This window comes from Xiphias gladius, chromosome 4 (assembly GCF_016859285.1).
Source record: "Xiphias gladius isolate SHS-SW01 ecotype Sanya breed wild chromosome 4, ASM1685928v1, whole genome shotgun sequence".
Lineage (NCBI taxonomy): Eukaryota > Metazoa > Chordata > Actinopteri > Istiophoriformes > Xiphiidae > Xiphias > Xiphias gladius.
The window spans coordinates 11,178,881-11,194,187 of NC_053403.1; the positions used below are offsets into that span (position 1 = coordinate 11,178,881).

General features: G+C 40.7%; 2 protein-coding genes and 1 non-coding gene across 9 annotated transcripts in view; 2 read left to right on the forward strand and 1 right to left on the reverse strand.

The window, feature by feature from the left end:
- The window catches only part of mthfd1l (methylenetetrahydrofolate dehydrogenase (NADP+ dependent) 1 like), a 43,115-nt gene extending 31,720 nt beyond the window's left edge, over positions 1-11,395 (reverse strand). Inside the window, exons 1-7 of one of the 6 annotated variants that reach the window (XM_040124943.1) lie at positions 11,276-11,395; positions 4,766-5,074; positions 3,653-3,737; positions 3,306-3,356; positions 3,150-3,203; positions 2,208-2,332; positions 993-1,093 (exon numbers count right to left, since the gene is read on the reverse strand). In XM_040124943.1, coding sequence (XP_039980877.1) covers positions 993-1,093; positions 2,208-2,332; positions 3,150-3,203; positions 3,306-3,356; positions 3,653-3,737; positions 4,766-4,992 — 643 coding nt within the window. In that variant the 5' untranslated portion in view covers positions 4,993-5,074; positions 11,276-11,395. Of the gene's footprint in view, positions 1-992; positions 1,094-2,207; positions 2,333-3,149; positions 3,204-3,305; positions 3,357-3,652; positions 3,738-4,356; positions 4,613-4,765; positions 5,075-6,874; positions 7,117-7,189; positions 7,432-11,275 lie in introns of those variants that run through there. The other 5 variants (XM_040124941.1, XM_040124942.1, XM_040124944.1 and 2 more) reach the window with 5 other exon arrangements.
- On the forward strand, positions 6,914-13,340 carry LOC120788806 (syntaxin-11-like). 2 transcript variants are annotated; one of them, XM_040124949.1, is made up of 3 exons: positions 6,914-7,518; positions 8,752-11,440; positions 11,833-11,944. In XM_040124949.1, exon 2 carries the CDS (start codon positions 8,759-8,761, stop codon positions 9,650-9,652), a length of 894 nt encoding a protein of 297 aa, XP_039980883.1. In that variant the 5' UTR covers positions 6,914-7,518; positions 8,752-8,758; the 3' UTR covers positions 9,653-11,440; positions 11,833-11,944. The 2 variants fall into 2 exon arrangements, with proteins under 2 accessions (XP_039980883.1, XP_039980882.1); XM_040124948.1 differs by lacking the exon at positions 6,914-7,518 and adding an exon at positions 12,142-13,340 and having other exon boundaries at positions 9,668-11,440; positions 11,833-11,938.
- A 1,803-nt stretch (positions 13,341-15,143) lies between these two features.
- On the forward strand, positions 15,144-15,226 carry trnal-uaa. Its single transcript has one exon. It is a non-coding gene; the product is annotated as a tRNA-Leu (tRNA).
- The last annotated feature ends 81 nt before the right edge of the window (positions 15,227-15,307 follow it).

Sequence of the window (15,307 nt, forward strand, 5' to 3'; positions counted from 1 at the left end):
GGTTTTGACATGTTGTGCTTTCTGAGATGTTGTAAAGGGTGGTTATCTGAGTTACCGTACCCTTTCTGTCAGCTCCAAACAGTCTGGCTATTCTCCTCTGACCTCTCATCAAGAAGGTGTTTCTGTCCGCAGAACCGCCGCTCAACTGATGTTTTGTGTTTCGCACCACTCTGAGTAAACTCTAGAGACTGTTGTGCATGAAAATCACAGGAGATCAGCAGTTTCAGAAATACTCAAACCATTCTGATATTTGGTGTGAACATTAACTGAAGCTCCTGATTTGTATCTGCATGATTATAAGCACTGCGTTGCTGCCACATGATTGGCTGATTGGATAATTGCATGACTAAGCAGATGTACAGGTGTACCTAAGTTCAGTGAGTGTATGTCTAGTATCATTCTCTGCAAGTATAAAACAGTAAAATACACTAATTTGATTTATACTAACTAACAAAAACATATAATATGAAAATTAGCACAGTAGTGCTAACTAAAACAGTAGTGAATACTTTATAGTATTAGTACAAGGTACAGAATGGGTTAAAAAGGTATTTTGTCAAGTAGTTACATTTAATTTTGTAATTTTTCCAACATGCCTGCACTACCTACTCTGTACTCAAAACAGAGCTAGACTTCATTTATACTATGCATTTGGGACACAGTGCCAGTGTCATAACTGGGTTAACACAGCTGTAGATAATAAAAATCGTAAGAAAGGAGGCTTTGGTGGACCACAATATTATTGTCAGTACTTGCTATTACTGTAGCTCACCTTAATCAAACTATCTCCTTAACATTATTAGCTACAGCAGTTAAAAAAAAAAAACAGTCCCTTCAGAAGCAAGTGTAAGTACCGTTTAAGTTACATATAAGTGTTTGTATAGTTTGTCCTTTACTTGTCATGAGTTAGATATTTTTTATGAGTTAGAGTATATCCTAGAGAATTAAAAAACAAATGAACATGGGACTCAATTCCTTCCTTTGACTCTCACCGTGTTTCTCTAGCAGATTCAGGACAGCGCTGGCTATAGGTGACACAAAGCCTTTGCTCAAGTCTCCTCGTACCAAACGTCCCATATTCAAATCTGATATCCTATTGCAAGACAAAATTTAAAATATAAAGTTAGGTACAGAAGTATTTGGACAGTGACACAATTAGCGTAATTTTTCCTCTGTACACCATCACAATGGATTTGAAACAAAAGGATCAAGATGTGGTTGAAGTGTAGACTCTGAACTGTAGACTGATTCAGGGGTTTAACAAAAACATAACATTAACTGTTATAATGTTGGTTTGTCCAATTACTTTCAAGACTGTGAAAATGAGGAATTATGTATAAAAATGACTGTAATTCCTGAACAGTACAAGATATCAAAATAAATTAATTATTCTTTTCCCTGGAATTTGATCATTTTTACTGGCCAAAGCAATAAGATTATCTGTAAAGTGCTATGGATAACAGTGTCAAGTACAATCATAAAACTTAAAAAATGGATACACACCAGGCATACACAATTTATAAATTACTGTTAAAGCTTAACAAAGCTTTACCGTTAACTTATCATTGAGTAACATTTTACAGTATGTATTATAGTGTAGTTTTTTAGTTTTCATTATTAGACAGAGATCTTTGATTACTGTTTGAAAAAATTTTCATCAAACATTAAAAACAAAGTAGCAGTAAATCAAAAGCACCATACTGTATATCTCAGTTTTTCAAAGGACAACCTAAACCTAATTTTCATGAATATTCTTTACATAATTTGTCCCCAGCTGAACCAGTTCTCTTCAAGTCATGATAATTATGAAGGGTGCCTTGCTAATTTCCTCATTCACTTGTCTGCTGAAGGCACACACTGTATATTTACTTTGTCTTAATTATGTGCAACCCTTTCTGATTTTAGCAGAGATTTAAAGCACAACGAGAGTTAATGAATTTATCTCTGTTTCGACAGAGAAACATGCACTGCTGATGCACTCCAATTGCCCAGATGCTGCATAAAAATGTCTACTGAGGCACTGGTAGCAATTTTTAAGGCAGGTAACCTAATACAAATTATTATGGTTAAAGAAATTAAACATTATGTGCTATTTGGATATATACTATACTATACTATACTCTTTACTATTACAGATTGTTTTTCTACGTGACAACAGAAAACATAGCTACTACAATAGTCTCTTTATGATGAAATATGTTTTTTACCCGTCTATGTCCTTCTCAGGTTTGAGAGTGTCGAGCACTCGACTGGTGAGTGAAGCCAGGGGAAGGTGGAGGTAGACACCATGCACCCTGGGGTCTTCATTCAGCTTCAACACCTCCTCTACAATCTACATGCACAAACAGAAAAAAAAATCTTACTGAAAAAAAAAAACAAAAAAAAAAAAAACTGCATAGTTCACAGTTAAAAATTTGTGGAAAATGTAACATATCCAATGCATTTGGGTATATATACTGTACCATGTGTGGTGAGTTTACATAATATCCTAGACATCACATGTGAAAAGTAAAAGACCTTTGTTCTTTTAAGAACACACTAAACTAATTAAGAAAAAGTGAAGATTGGGAGATTGAAAGAGCATTTGCACCTTCAGAGTTAACTGGTCAGTTCTGCTAACTAAGCAAAGAGAAGATGTGTGAAAGCAGATCAGTAGACCTGCAGTGTCTTCCTAATGCCAGGAATTGTAACGTATATCATCCACTGTCATCTTAAATGCCTGAGCTATTCACAGGAGTTTCTGCTGTCTATAAGTATCAAGAGTCAACTTCCAGCTGGGCAAAGAGACCAGACCCACTGCTGAGAGGGTCATTCCCATCCCTAATTACATCATGATGAAAAATACCATGATGAAAAATTGAAAACAGAACCTTGGGAGTAAATCAGCTAGGAAATGAAGGATTAGTCATGTAACAGTGGAGAAATACTCACTTATAGGTAATTAACGATTTAATGAAATTAAACCTTATGTAAGGCTCTGACTACCTTGACACAACCACCATGATCACAAGTTGCACTGACAAATTGCCAGGAGACATGGTAATTCATGTGCGGACTTGCTAAACAATTGGGGGGGGGGGGTAGTTGGCCCGCACAAATGTTTAGGCACTAAAGGATATTGACCAAGTATGTGAGTCAGTTTCACTTACTTCATCTTCACTGCACTCTTTTGCCAGGCAAATTTGAGTGATGTTCAACCCAATCTATGGACATGTAGACAAAAAAAAAAATGGTGAACTGTTTGAATTGTTGCGTAGATTTGTCAACAAACAAGATACACTTAGAACAGCAAAGGAGGGAGCTACCTTTCCTGCCATTTTCTTATTGATCTCCAACAAGCTGTCCTCTTCACCTGCCTTTGAGATAAAAATTGGCACAATGAAATAAACACCCACAGACCTTATAATCCAGGAATGTTCAATGGCTTCGTGAAAAAAAAACAAAACACATAACCCTTAGGTCAAAGTTAATTTGAGGCAAAGCAGGCTTAATGTCACTACTAGCAAAACACAGCTCTGCCAAGATAAACGGTCTTTAGACTACTTTTTGCTCCAAGGTTTGACAACATTTCAAGATAATCTGACCCAAATTTGAAACTTGTATATCTATAAATACAAATCCCACGCAGTACTTCTATTTTTGCTTAAAATACCTGTATAATGGCTAACGAAGGTTGGACTGACGGATTTCTTCTCTGCAGAGCCACCATTGCCTCCTTGGTGCTCTGAACCACTTCACTGTTAGAGAAAACAAACTGGTTAGTGATGTCCATTAACCCATTTAGGGCTATACAAAAGGGTTTTAAAATAAATTCAAGTCAAACACATACATTCAGTCAAAGAGCCAACACGAAAGTGGAAAACATTTAAAATTGGTTGAAGTGTTATTGTGGGCTAAGCTGGGGAAAGGATGAAACACCATGATTGTAAATTATGCCTCAAACTCTCCCAATTCCCATATTTAAATAATAATGAAATTAGGCTGTTCGACCCTGTAGAATTCCTATAAACATAATTCCTCTAAATAACTGGCACAGATTGACTTGGCCATATCTGCTGCAGCTAACTAAATGCCACCTCCATCAGGAGCAAAAAAAAAGTTAGCATGGAACTACTTTTTTGTCGTCTTTTGGTGGAATAAAATCCAAGAAAAGTTGTGCACGTGACAATGCTGACCTATGTATTGTCCAAAATTTAAACATTAACTAGATCAAGTCCACTTGAGATCAAACATTCAACTGACTCTATCCCGCCTGATGGTCTACAGTCGCACAAGAAATCATTTGTAAAAATTAAAACCAGCGTGACGAACAATATGTATTACATACAATAGGCTACAGATTACATTAAAACGCACCGGCCTATGCAAACACACACCTACAGGGATGTTAGTGATGTTAGCGTGTCACACATGACGTCGCCGTAAAACTCGCCAGCACCGTCCATTCACAACCATGTGTGTTTTCTCAGCCCAGTTCGCCGTGAATTCGGGCACATCTTAGCGTCGTGTGTTTGGCAACAACGGAGAAAGGTTACATCAGCTGGGCCGGAGACGCTCTGATGATAACTGGGACACGTGCTGAACTGGCTGCTCGCCAACAGCCAAGAGCCAAAACGCCGGTGAGACAGGATGTACCGACTCATCATGGGAGACAGTGTCTTGTTATCGGTTTAAAAATAATAACAATAATAATAATAGGCCAAAGACAACAGTATTTAAGTAGTTTATGACCACATATGTTGTACCGCACATCTTTCTGTCTCACCTCAAAGAACTGTCGCACTCAGAACCATCCTCCTTCCGGGACCGTTTCCCAAAGTGGACCGCTAGCTTGGGGTTGGTACCGCCGCTGCTGGAGCTGCTCGCCGCCCGGATCATCAAAAGGCGGTTGGCAGGAGCACCCGGTAGGCATCTCTGTGACGAGCCGCCAACCCTGCTTCCTGGATGTACCCGAAGACTGCCACAAGCATTGCGAAGTAAAGACAACTTCATGGTCTTCTTTTTTCTTTTTTAAATTGGTTTTTAAGTTTTTCTTCTGTTTGTTTCTCTCGCCGTAGTCGGTGAGGAATTCAACCTTCGGGAGGAACAAAAAGAAAGTTGTGGCGGTGACAGGGTCCTGAGAAAGGCTGGCTTTAGGGGCAGTCGTAAATTTGAAAATTCCGAGGGTTGGCACACACGAACAAGCCCAACAATATGATAAATCCCACGCAGAGAAAGGTGCTCTACGGTAACACTATCAATGTGACGTTTGGAGCGCGGAAAAAACGTGGCTGTCTCTTATACCTCATTGCTGGGCAACATTTTGATAATTAATTAATTTTAGTATTAATTACATGAGAAACGCGCATCTCCCTCCCCTGCCCCAACGTACCCCTGTCCCGTTAAATGTCACAATAAAATCTAGCCAAAACTTGTTTTGTTTTTTTTTCCCCCCAGAGAGTGTGTATTTCATTATTAAGCAGGGACGCGGGAATAGTTGCTTGGAGTATCCCAGAATCCCTGGAAGGATGGGTTTGTGAAACAGAGGTACACTTGAAAGCAGCAGTCTGCTGGCAGTCACGTGTTTTATTGACACAGTGAGAGGGGATGAGGTCGATTCGGGCCATGTGGGTTGCCAAAATATGACCTGTATTCATTTAAAGCTATATCCTTACCAAAGATAGTACGCTTTTTACCCCGTACCTTAGCCATTAGGCACGGGGAGCATATTGCGGCACCGACGATGTGCATATTTTCGCACTCTCCAGCGCGATCATGTATGCATGAGAAGTAACGCTAAATGAAACTGTCTCAGGCTCATGTTGGGGCACCCTGGAACTCGCTCGAACCCCCATGCAGGAGACCAGAGAGTCTTGCGAGCACAGCGGCTAGGTCACCCCAATATGCTGTGTTAGCATGTGATGGAAAATGCGTCCGAGGATCAAAAGGGACAGCGGAGGCTGAAGGTTGCCCACAGACATACTAGTGCAGGCCGCGGCATGGGGCTTTCCGAGGGGGGAGTTTTTCCTTATACGGTTCGAGGGTCTAAGGAAAGAAGGTGTCGTCTGTACGGACTGTACAGCCCCCCCTGAGGCAAATGTGTGATTTGTGATGCTGGGCTATATAAATAAAATTGACTTGACTTTATCCCGGCGTTAAAGTATGCATCGTCCATGCAAATATAAGTTTATATGTATAAGAAAGATTATAAGTCAGTGAATTCTATGGAACAGAAGAATTTCTGTACATTCATAGGAAAAGAGAACGAAAGTTCACCCTCTTCACATGCATGGATACCGACCTTAGTAGGACACGGGGCCAATTACCCAATCCAAGTAGCCTTATGAAAGGGTAGGCCTACCTATATACACTCACTTGGCACCTCTCTGTATAATGCCATACACTTCAACAGCACCACAAAACTACACCCTCCAAAATGATCATACAGCTCAGTCAATACCTCTCAGACAATTTCAGCAAAAACTGACCATGGTAACCTTCATGAAGGCAGGATGTGCTGCAGGACTGCTGAATTATAATGCATTCATTTTAGCCGGGTGTACTAAACTGCCAACTGAGTGTATTTTGACAGGTCCTGAACCAACTATCACCACGCCTGTATTTTAAAATGACCTAAAAATAATAATTGATGCGTTGTATTTAAGCAAATTGTAATTAATTTGAATGTAGTGAATCTGAAACAACTATAAATTTGTCTTACCAGTGAAATGCAAGCATATGTAACTGTCTGATATGATCAGGGACATTCTGAATGTACAGTGCAAGAAGCTGGTAAAACAACATTTCTCTCTCTCTCTCTCTCACTCTCTCTCACACACACACACACACACACACACACACACACACACACACACACACACGGACAAGTGAGTACTTGTATCAGCCATTTGGGCGTGTCTGGGAAGATCTTGACGTCAAACCACCGCAGCATGGCCTTGTGTCTTTCGGCTCCGGCACCGTCAGGTATCCCTGCCATCAAAACTCACGTATAAACCCCTCCACTGCGACCGCAGACTGCGGGACACAGGGCGCAGTGGCCGGCGTATGACAGCCGGCGTCACCGTGGTAAATCTGCAGAGATCCCCGCCAAAGACCACCTTTCCCGAGCTACTCTGAGCATTTACCATTGGCTTTATTCTGCCCTGGAAAAGGGTGGGGTATGGCCTACGAGCTCTAAATTGGCACTCACTTGGTTTACACACAGCTGCTCACACTTCGTCCTATCCAGCTGACGCCCCTGGCATGTAGCGTTGCTGCAAGGCCAAACCGACCGGGCCTCATTCCTGAAGTCAAATCATTGCAGTCGCATGGCGTGGCACAATCCATCCCCCAGACTAAACACCACGATTCAACACCAGTTTTAGCTCCAAAGACAGCTGCATTACGCATGTGGGGCGACTTGTCTCTGCTCGGAGCCCGGAGCAGTCTACCTCAGACCCATAGGATGGTTGTTTGGCACCGCGGCCACCTGACATTAAAGGACAACTTTTGATATCTGTGGAAGCCAGAGCAAAACAGGTAAAGAGCTTTCCTTTTAATCCTGCGACCATGAATGAAACTGAGAAAAAAAACCAAACATATTTTCAGCTAGCTGCTGATATCACAGGAAATGTTGGAGTCTGTCATAGAATGTGTTTGAACTATGATATTGATGTGGTGACAGCTACTCTAGAGGAGACAAAAGCCTGTGGCCTAAAAAAAACCCCTATATTTTCAAACTTCAAATGAAATTTATAATGACTTTACTCATTGATTTATTTCCCTTTTTTTTTTTACCATTATAAAGTCTTGCAACATGCCTGTTACCATTAACTTAAAAATATTATAACCACGAAACTAAGCAGTTGCAGATCATCTGAATAATTCCTACTATAAAAGAATGTTTTTCAGGAGTATTGAGTTAAGTACTGTAATAATCTAGAATAATGATTTCCAACCCGAGGATCGGGAAGACTTGAGTTTGTGTTTATGCAAGAATTATTAAATTTGAATATTTTATCCAGTAGATTTCAACATAATAAGGTCGGTATAAGGACTGTTCCAATCGCAGATGAAGACAATTAGCTATTATTCCCCACTGCAAGTAGGAAAAAACCACAACAATATCTGATAGGAGTTCCTGAAGTTTGTGAACTTTTGGTCTAATAACTTTTGAAAATCCTTCTAATAATGTAAGCAGCTTCCTTATTTCACATTGGAAGTGTTTTTGTTTTTTTTAAGACTATTCCCCAAACTCCAAGATATAACTGAATCTGTTGTACAGAATCTGATACTGTAGTTAGATGAAACATTAAATGAATGTCTGGATAAAGACGTCAGACAGATCACTAGTTAAAAGAACTAGTTTGGTGAGAAGCAACAGCTTTGAGTATTCCTTGGAGAACCTGTTTGGCCAGTGATTGGTACTGGGTATGTCACATCTGAATGAAGAAGGAAAAGACTTAAACAGCACGACATCTTAAATTAGCCACTGGATCTCTTTAAACTTGCAAATTAAAGGGTTGATTTGTGTCTGGATTGTGAAAGCGATCTGTACCTTGTGATGATGATGATCTCGAGATTTTCTTTTGTCAGCGTCTATATATCAAAAAAGTTATCCAGAATGTGCTGTGAATTTAAAGGTTTGTTGTCGATGTCTGACCTTTCAGGTCAGCCCATTTTAATGAGTCATCTTTACCAATGAGTGTTTGAAGAAAGATACCCAGACAGAGAAAATGATCTTAATATCTGTAACCTTCATTTACTCTCCAGCCTAACCATGAGGGACAGACTGAGCCACCTACAGGAAATGTCCAACAGCCATGTGGAGCCAGTGGAGTATGCGGAGTCCACTAACTCCGACTCCTTCAGTAATGTGGAGCTGGAGGAGCTGCCCCATGAGGCAGTAGTGTTTGACAACAGCCCTGCTCTGTCGGAGGTCTTTTCCCAGTCGCAAGATATCCACAGAGAGATCCAACTCATCCGCCTGGAAATTAAAAGGCTCCGTGAACACAACTCTCGCATGGTCCGGGGCACCTCCACCATGGGAACTATTAAAAGGGACTCTAATGCCATTGGTGCAGATATAAAGGGTCGGGCTGAGGATGTTCTACAACGTCTGCGGGACATGGACGGCACAGCCCACAAACTAGAAGAAGCACATGGCTCAAATTCGGCCATCACACGAATCTCCAGAACCCAGTATGCTTGCCTCAGCAATGGTTTCCGCGATGCCATGTTTGACTATAATGAGGCTGAGATGAGCCATCGGGAGAACTGTAAAGCCCAGATCCAAAGGCAAATGGAGATAGTGGGGCGTGAGGTGACAGGAGAGGAGGTGGAGGAGATGATTGAGACAGGTCAGTGGAACATCTTTACTGACAACATTGTGACTGAAGGTAAAACAGCCCGATCAGCTCTGTCCCAGATTGAGAAACGTCACCAGGAGTTGGTGGACCTGGAGACCCGTATCGAGAGCATCCACGAGATTTTCCTGGACATTGCCCTGCTGGTGGAGGAGCAGGGCCCCATGCTGACCTCCATCCAAACTAACGTTCAGAAAACTGATGAATGCATACAGGATGCCCTCGTTAAACTCGGCAGGGCCAAGCGTCATGACAGGAACAACCCATTTAAAAAGATGTTTTGCAGCTGTTTCCCATGCGTCGACTAGTGACTGTACAGTACAGAGATGGGTAGAGCGATGGGAAAATATGCAAAGTGCTGTCCGTACAAAGAGGGAAATCCTAAGGAAATGCAACGTGTTCTGTAATTGTCATTAGTTCACTGTTCTTATTGTCACTAGGTATTTGTCAACATGGGCTGTAGAGTTATGGCATAATAACATTATTCCAGGAAGTAAAATAAAGGTTTGAAATAAAGGTTAAATCTATTGTGTCTAGATTGAGAGACAATAATGCTCAGGTAAAATATTTTAAATGTGTATATATAAGCAATCCATTGATGTCTGTAATGTTTGTATGAATGGTTTGAGAAAGGTATCTCAAATCAGAATTGATTCACCATGACTGAGTTGTGAAGCCGACCCAAAACAAATAGTATTTGAAAATATTTTTCATGTTTTTATCACCTGCTGAGTTTCCATGTTGGAGGGATTTACCCAAAATAACACAGTGCAATGACTTTCAGAAAAATCTTCATACAATTGTGTACTGGGCGTCCTACCTGACACAATGTTTCCCAATGTAGTAAACTGCCATCATAGTAAAACCCAAAGAAATGTTATAATATGCAAGTCCAATCATCCATAAATCTTCAATCAATTATTCTCTAGTGTCTGACCCACATTACTCAGGTCAAATAGTTGGTCACTACATGTCACTCCACTGGTAAATGGATTTCATAGTTGACATAAAGCTGAAAGAAAATGTTTTAGAGGCTGTAAAGTTAGGTTGGTCTTGATTTATATCGTAAATATTTTCTGCATTACTATAAATATAAATTATGAAATTCTTGGGTTGATAGTAACTAGCCATTTTGTCCTCTATTATTTTCTCATATTTACTATCTATTTTGAGGACACCAGTAACTGACAGCATTTTGAATAGGATTGATTGTTAGTCTTGATATTATGTAGGGATCACACTGTTTGTGTTTTGATGTACTTAATCTGTTACTTTCACTGCCAATTTATGACTTCATGTATCATATCTTATTTTTGTCTTTATTCTTGTGGTGTCTTGCATATAACATAACTAACTGTATTAAAATATAGCATGAATGTGGGTTTATGCCTGTTGAAATCTACATCAACACATGAAAATAAAGACCTATTTAGACTTAGTATTTGGTATACATTCATGCATTTTCTTAATTTAAGTTCTCACTCAGATACACAGTCACACCAGGGGCACTGCTAACAATTTCGGGTCCCCTGACCTCAGTAACAACTATGATAATATCTGTAATCCATGGTATGTTGTAGGTTCTTTGTCCAACTTTTGAACTCCTGAATCATTCAGGTTGCCCTTACCTCAATAACACCCTTGACACAAACATCCACACACACAGGTGTCATCACTCTATATAAATATGGCAGCTGGTTCATTAAGCCAATGGTGCATTGTCAACTAGTTTAATTCCTCAGATTTCCTCAATAACTTTCTCATGAACACTGGTTCCAGATACCTAATTTGGGAGGAATGTCATCTTACTTAATCTACCCAGACTATTACTTCCAGAAATGAACAGAAACCGATTTCAGAAAAGAAAAAAAAAAAGCATCTTCCTTCGAGGAAGTACTGAGAGTTACTGAGGGAAAGCTCTTATCTGTCACCTGGGAGGGGAAGGCAGTCACTCCCACGCTGAGCACCCAGCAGCCAGCCAGCTTCCTTCATCAGTAATAAAAATGATGCTTTCCAAAGCGCATTGGACCAAACATATCGGTGTAAGAAACACTGAAGGGATGCCGTTCTGATATTGTGGGAGCCAATCACAACAGGTAAAACAGTTTAATTTGAGAATTGGATGACACTTGATTGATTTGAGTGTAGCAGGGGCACCTGGAGATAAGTGGATAAGTGACAGGACTTAATTAGCTTGGAAAGTTGGGACTATTTCAGTGAAAATCAAGAAGAAATCAAAAAGAAGCTTTATTGTTTTTTCATATATTTTGACAGCTTTTAAAATATGAGGAAATTGATTTTCTGTGTAAAGACTGCGACTGCATGAGAGGGTCAATGAGAAAGATATAGGCAAGCACCACAATTTTGAAAGTTTTGTCCAGTATGAGGTTGAAAAAGTGAATGTACTGAGAACTACTCAGATGGCTAAACATATATTGCACATATCTTCTACAATAACCCCAGTTTCAAAATATTTGTGTTTTTCAAGAAAATAAGGTCTTCCTTGTTCCTGGTTTAAATGACGAAATTCCACTGAGCTGCTGAGCTGTGACTGCTGTCATTGTTTTTCAGCAAAGAAAGAAAACCCACTGCAGGTAAAACTGACCAGTCATTATGTGTATCAGCTGCAGTAGTTATATAATAGTAACTTGTACATATATTGTATATTTGTTTTTCAAAAAAACAACGGGTAAACATAAAACGGACACTATATTTTCATGACTATAGTATATCACACCAAAAGCTAGACTAGAAATAAACCCAATAACCAACATTTTATTTTACACTGGTCTCTCAGGCAGAATGCGGGACATACTGGAGAAGCTGCAGACCTTTAGTGAGGACCAGGAGGACTGTGAGCCAGAGTTTTATGGACCTGAGTATGAGGTAGACAAGATGACTCTGTCTCAACAGGCAGTGGTTTTTGAGAACTCCTCAACTATTGACAACATCCTGAAGGAGGCCCACTCCATACGAAAGGAGATCTCCTTGCTACACTTAGAGATTAAGCATCTGAGCACACACAATGAACGCTTTGGGACTTCCGTGCGACGCTTCAGCCTAATCAAAAGAGACTCAGACTCCATCGCCAGGGGGATCCAGCAATGTGGGGAGGCTCTGTACGTCCGCCTGCAGGCTTTAGGTAAGGAGAGCAGCCACCTGGAGGAGAAAGAAGGTCACCACTCCGCTGTCAGCCGCATTGCCCGACTTCAGTATAATACACTGACCCGAACCTTCCATGCTGCCATGAGTGACTACAATAAGGCCGAGGAGATGCAGAGGAGTACCTGTCGGGGGAGGATCCAGAGGCAGGCCTCCATTATGGGGACTGAAATCACTGATGAGCAGCTGGATGTGCTGGTGGACAAAGGTGGTGAGGGATGGGCTGAGCTGTCCCAGAGTTTGCAGACACACGGTGCACGCTCATGCCGCTGGGCAATGGGTGAGGTCAAAGGCAGACACAATGAACTAGTGGAGCTGGAGGCCAGGCTGAAGGAGGTCCATGAACTGTTCCTGAGCGTGGCCATGCTGGTGGAGGAGCAGGGATCCATGATCAATAACATCGAGAACAATGTGTGTAGCACTCAGGAATATGGTGAAAAAATCAATGTTCACATTAAGAAGGCCATACAGTACAAGAAGAAAAATCCTTTTCTTCACTGTTGCCCCTGTCTACCTTGTTGGAGACACAACCAAACATTTTAGGACTTTGCTTTATGCAATTTTATGGATGATTTGAAAACTGAAATGAATATTTACCTATGAAAAAGTAATGGACAGCTGAAATGATATGTTATGCAGTGTGCTTTATTCATGGTAAATCCAACTTTAACAAGGACACTCAGTTTTGCCCAGAAGAGCACACTGAATTTCTTTACCTGATGTGAGAAGCTGTGAACTGTTCAAGGTTTGGAGTTACCAGCGGTCTAAAATTAGATTTACAGTAAAGTACAGTACAAGTTTACATTTTAAAAATGTTTTTTTTTTTTTTTTTAAATTTAAGCAGACGTTGTAAGCCATTCATAGACATGCAAAATAAATTTTGTTATAGTAAATTAAAGGCAGCTTGTCGTCGCTGGCAGTTGGGTCATGTGGGAAAGAGGATCACATGTTCTACAGAAATTCAGAAGAATTGGAGTCATGAGTGATCAGGAGCAGTAAGAATGAAAGGAGGGTTGACAAATTGCAGTTAGTGGAGTTAGATGAGATCCATTTAGAAGAGTTATGACTATGCAGCAAAGTCGTGCTTCAGCAGGAATCTTATCCTGGCCTGTTGGAAGTGGGAGGAAATTGAGACGGACATTGATGTGTAAAAAATGAAAGCTGAATTTGCCAGAGATGATGAGAGGTAACAAAAAAGTCTTTTAAGACTGGCCAGTTTGGCCTCAAATATCAAACTGACATGGTAAGCAATAAGGGCTGCAATTACAAGCTGAACAAGGTACAGAGATGGCATCTATCTCAAGAAATAGTGATATCAAGTTTTAATCTAGATGTTAAAGGTCAGCAATGACACCTCTCAGCCCATTGAAGAATGGGAAAAATCTGTTTGGACAAATCAGCTGGCTCGTCCACATTCTTTTACGAGTCAGACAAGCTGTTACATCTTTGGACTGGAGAAGAGATACGACACACGATCCACTGACATTATCTAAGCTGTATCCTTGGTGTAAAACAGGAGAGATGTGGAGCTGGTACCGAAATGGCGCGTCACACTGTGTGGTCCTAGAAGAAGCCAAATTTTGTTAACAGCTGCTGAGTTGAGTTCCGCAGTGAGTAAGTCCAGTAGTTGCATGTAGCCTATATCTTTGTTTCTGAAAAATAATCAACCAATATACATGTCTGGGGCACTGGGCCAGTTGATCATTTTGCCCACTTGGTTTCACTTTCTTTAAATTTAGAATAAAAACAGATTAACTAACTAAAAGAAACCCTTGAGAATGTCTGCCCTCTCTTCTATTGCTGATATATAAAAGTTACACTATCAGTGCCAGTAAGAGCCACTGAAAACAGCTTTTACAATTTGCATATACTACGTTTGAGTATCAGACTTTATCGTCTTATTTTAAAGAGTTTGGTTTCAAACAAAATACCAATATATGTTGTAAAGAAGTATATGCAAAGACATGATTAATAAACTACTTGGTAGCGCGGTTCCTGTTTGAGTGGTCATCAGTGTCACTTCCAAGTCACCGAAGTTTCCGCGGACCTTTATTTGGCAACTACTTTTGCGCGACTCCGTGAATGTTTACAGAGGTGTCTTTACCGTGTTCTTGATGTTTTCCTTTGCTTCGTACCTCGTTTGGTCACAGCGTGTGGCAGTAATCGCTATAGGCGCTCCACCTAGTGTGGCTGAACTGGGCCGAAGTTGAGGTCCAGGTCTGCCAAAACTTGGGCGATCAATTAGCATCTGCTAACGTTATTAGCTGGCTCTACTTAGGTAGGGATATAGTGACGATAGATACAGCAGGGGTTCTCGCAATCCAACAAGCTGGCATTTTTGCTTTGGGTATGACATTGTGTGTCACAAGCAAAGCCTATGTTACGGCGGCAGTCTGTTGAAAAGCTGTATCATTAGCAAGTTTCGTTTCGGTGCTACTCAAATTAGCTGCTAGCTGCTAACACTGCGCTAGCATCATAGTTCTACTCAGGAAGCACTGTTAATACGGGACTAGTATAACGGTTACGTCCATGTAGCTAGCGCAGTAGTCATTTGAAAATTAAATGCAAAATATAGCTAGCAATATTTGCTGGGTGTTTATTTTTTGAAAGGGAATTGTGGCGGGATGTGGTGTGTAAACCAGGATGGCCGAGTGGTTAAGGCGTTGGACTTAAGATCCAATGGACATATGTCCGCGTGGGTTCGAACCCCACTCCTGGTAAAGTATTTTGGTGGTGTGTGTGTCTCTCTCAGCTGCACGAAGGTCTCGCAGACAAACAAAAAGCAGTACGATAAAAAAGTC

Bases quoted from the DNA above. Each gene is read 5' to 3' on its own strand.
- LOC120788806 (XM_040124948.1), top strand. From the start codon at position 12,147: ATGCGGGACATACTGGAGAAGCTGCAGACCTTTAGTGAGGACCAGGAG.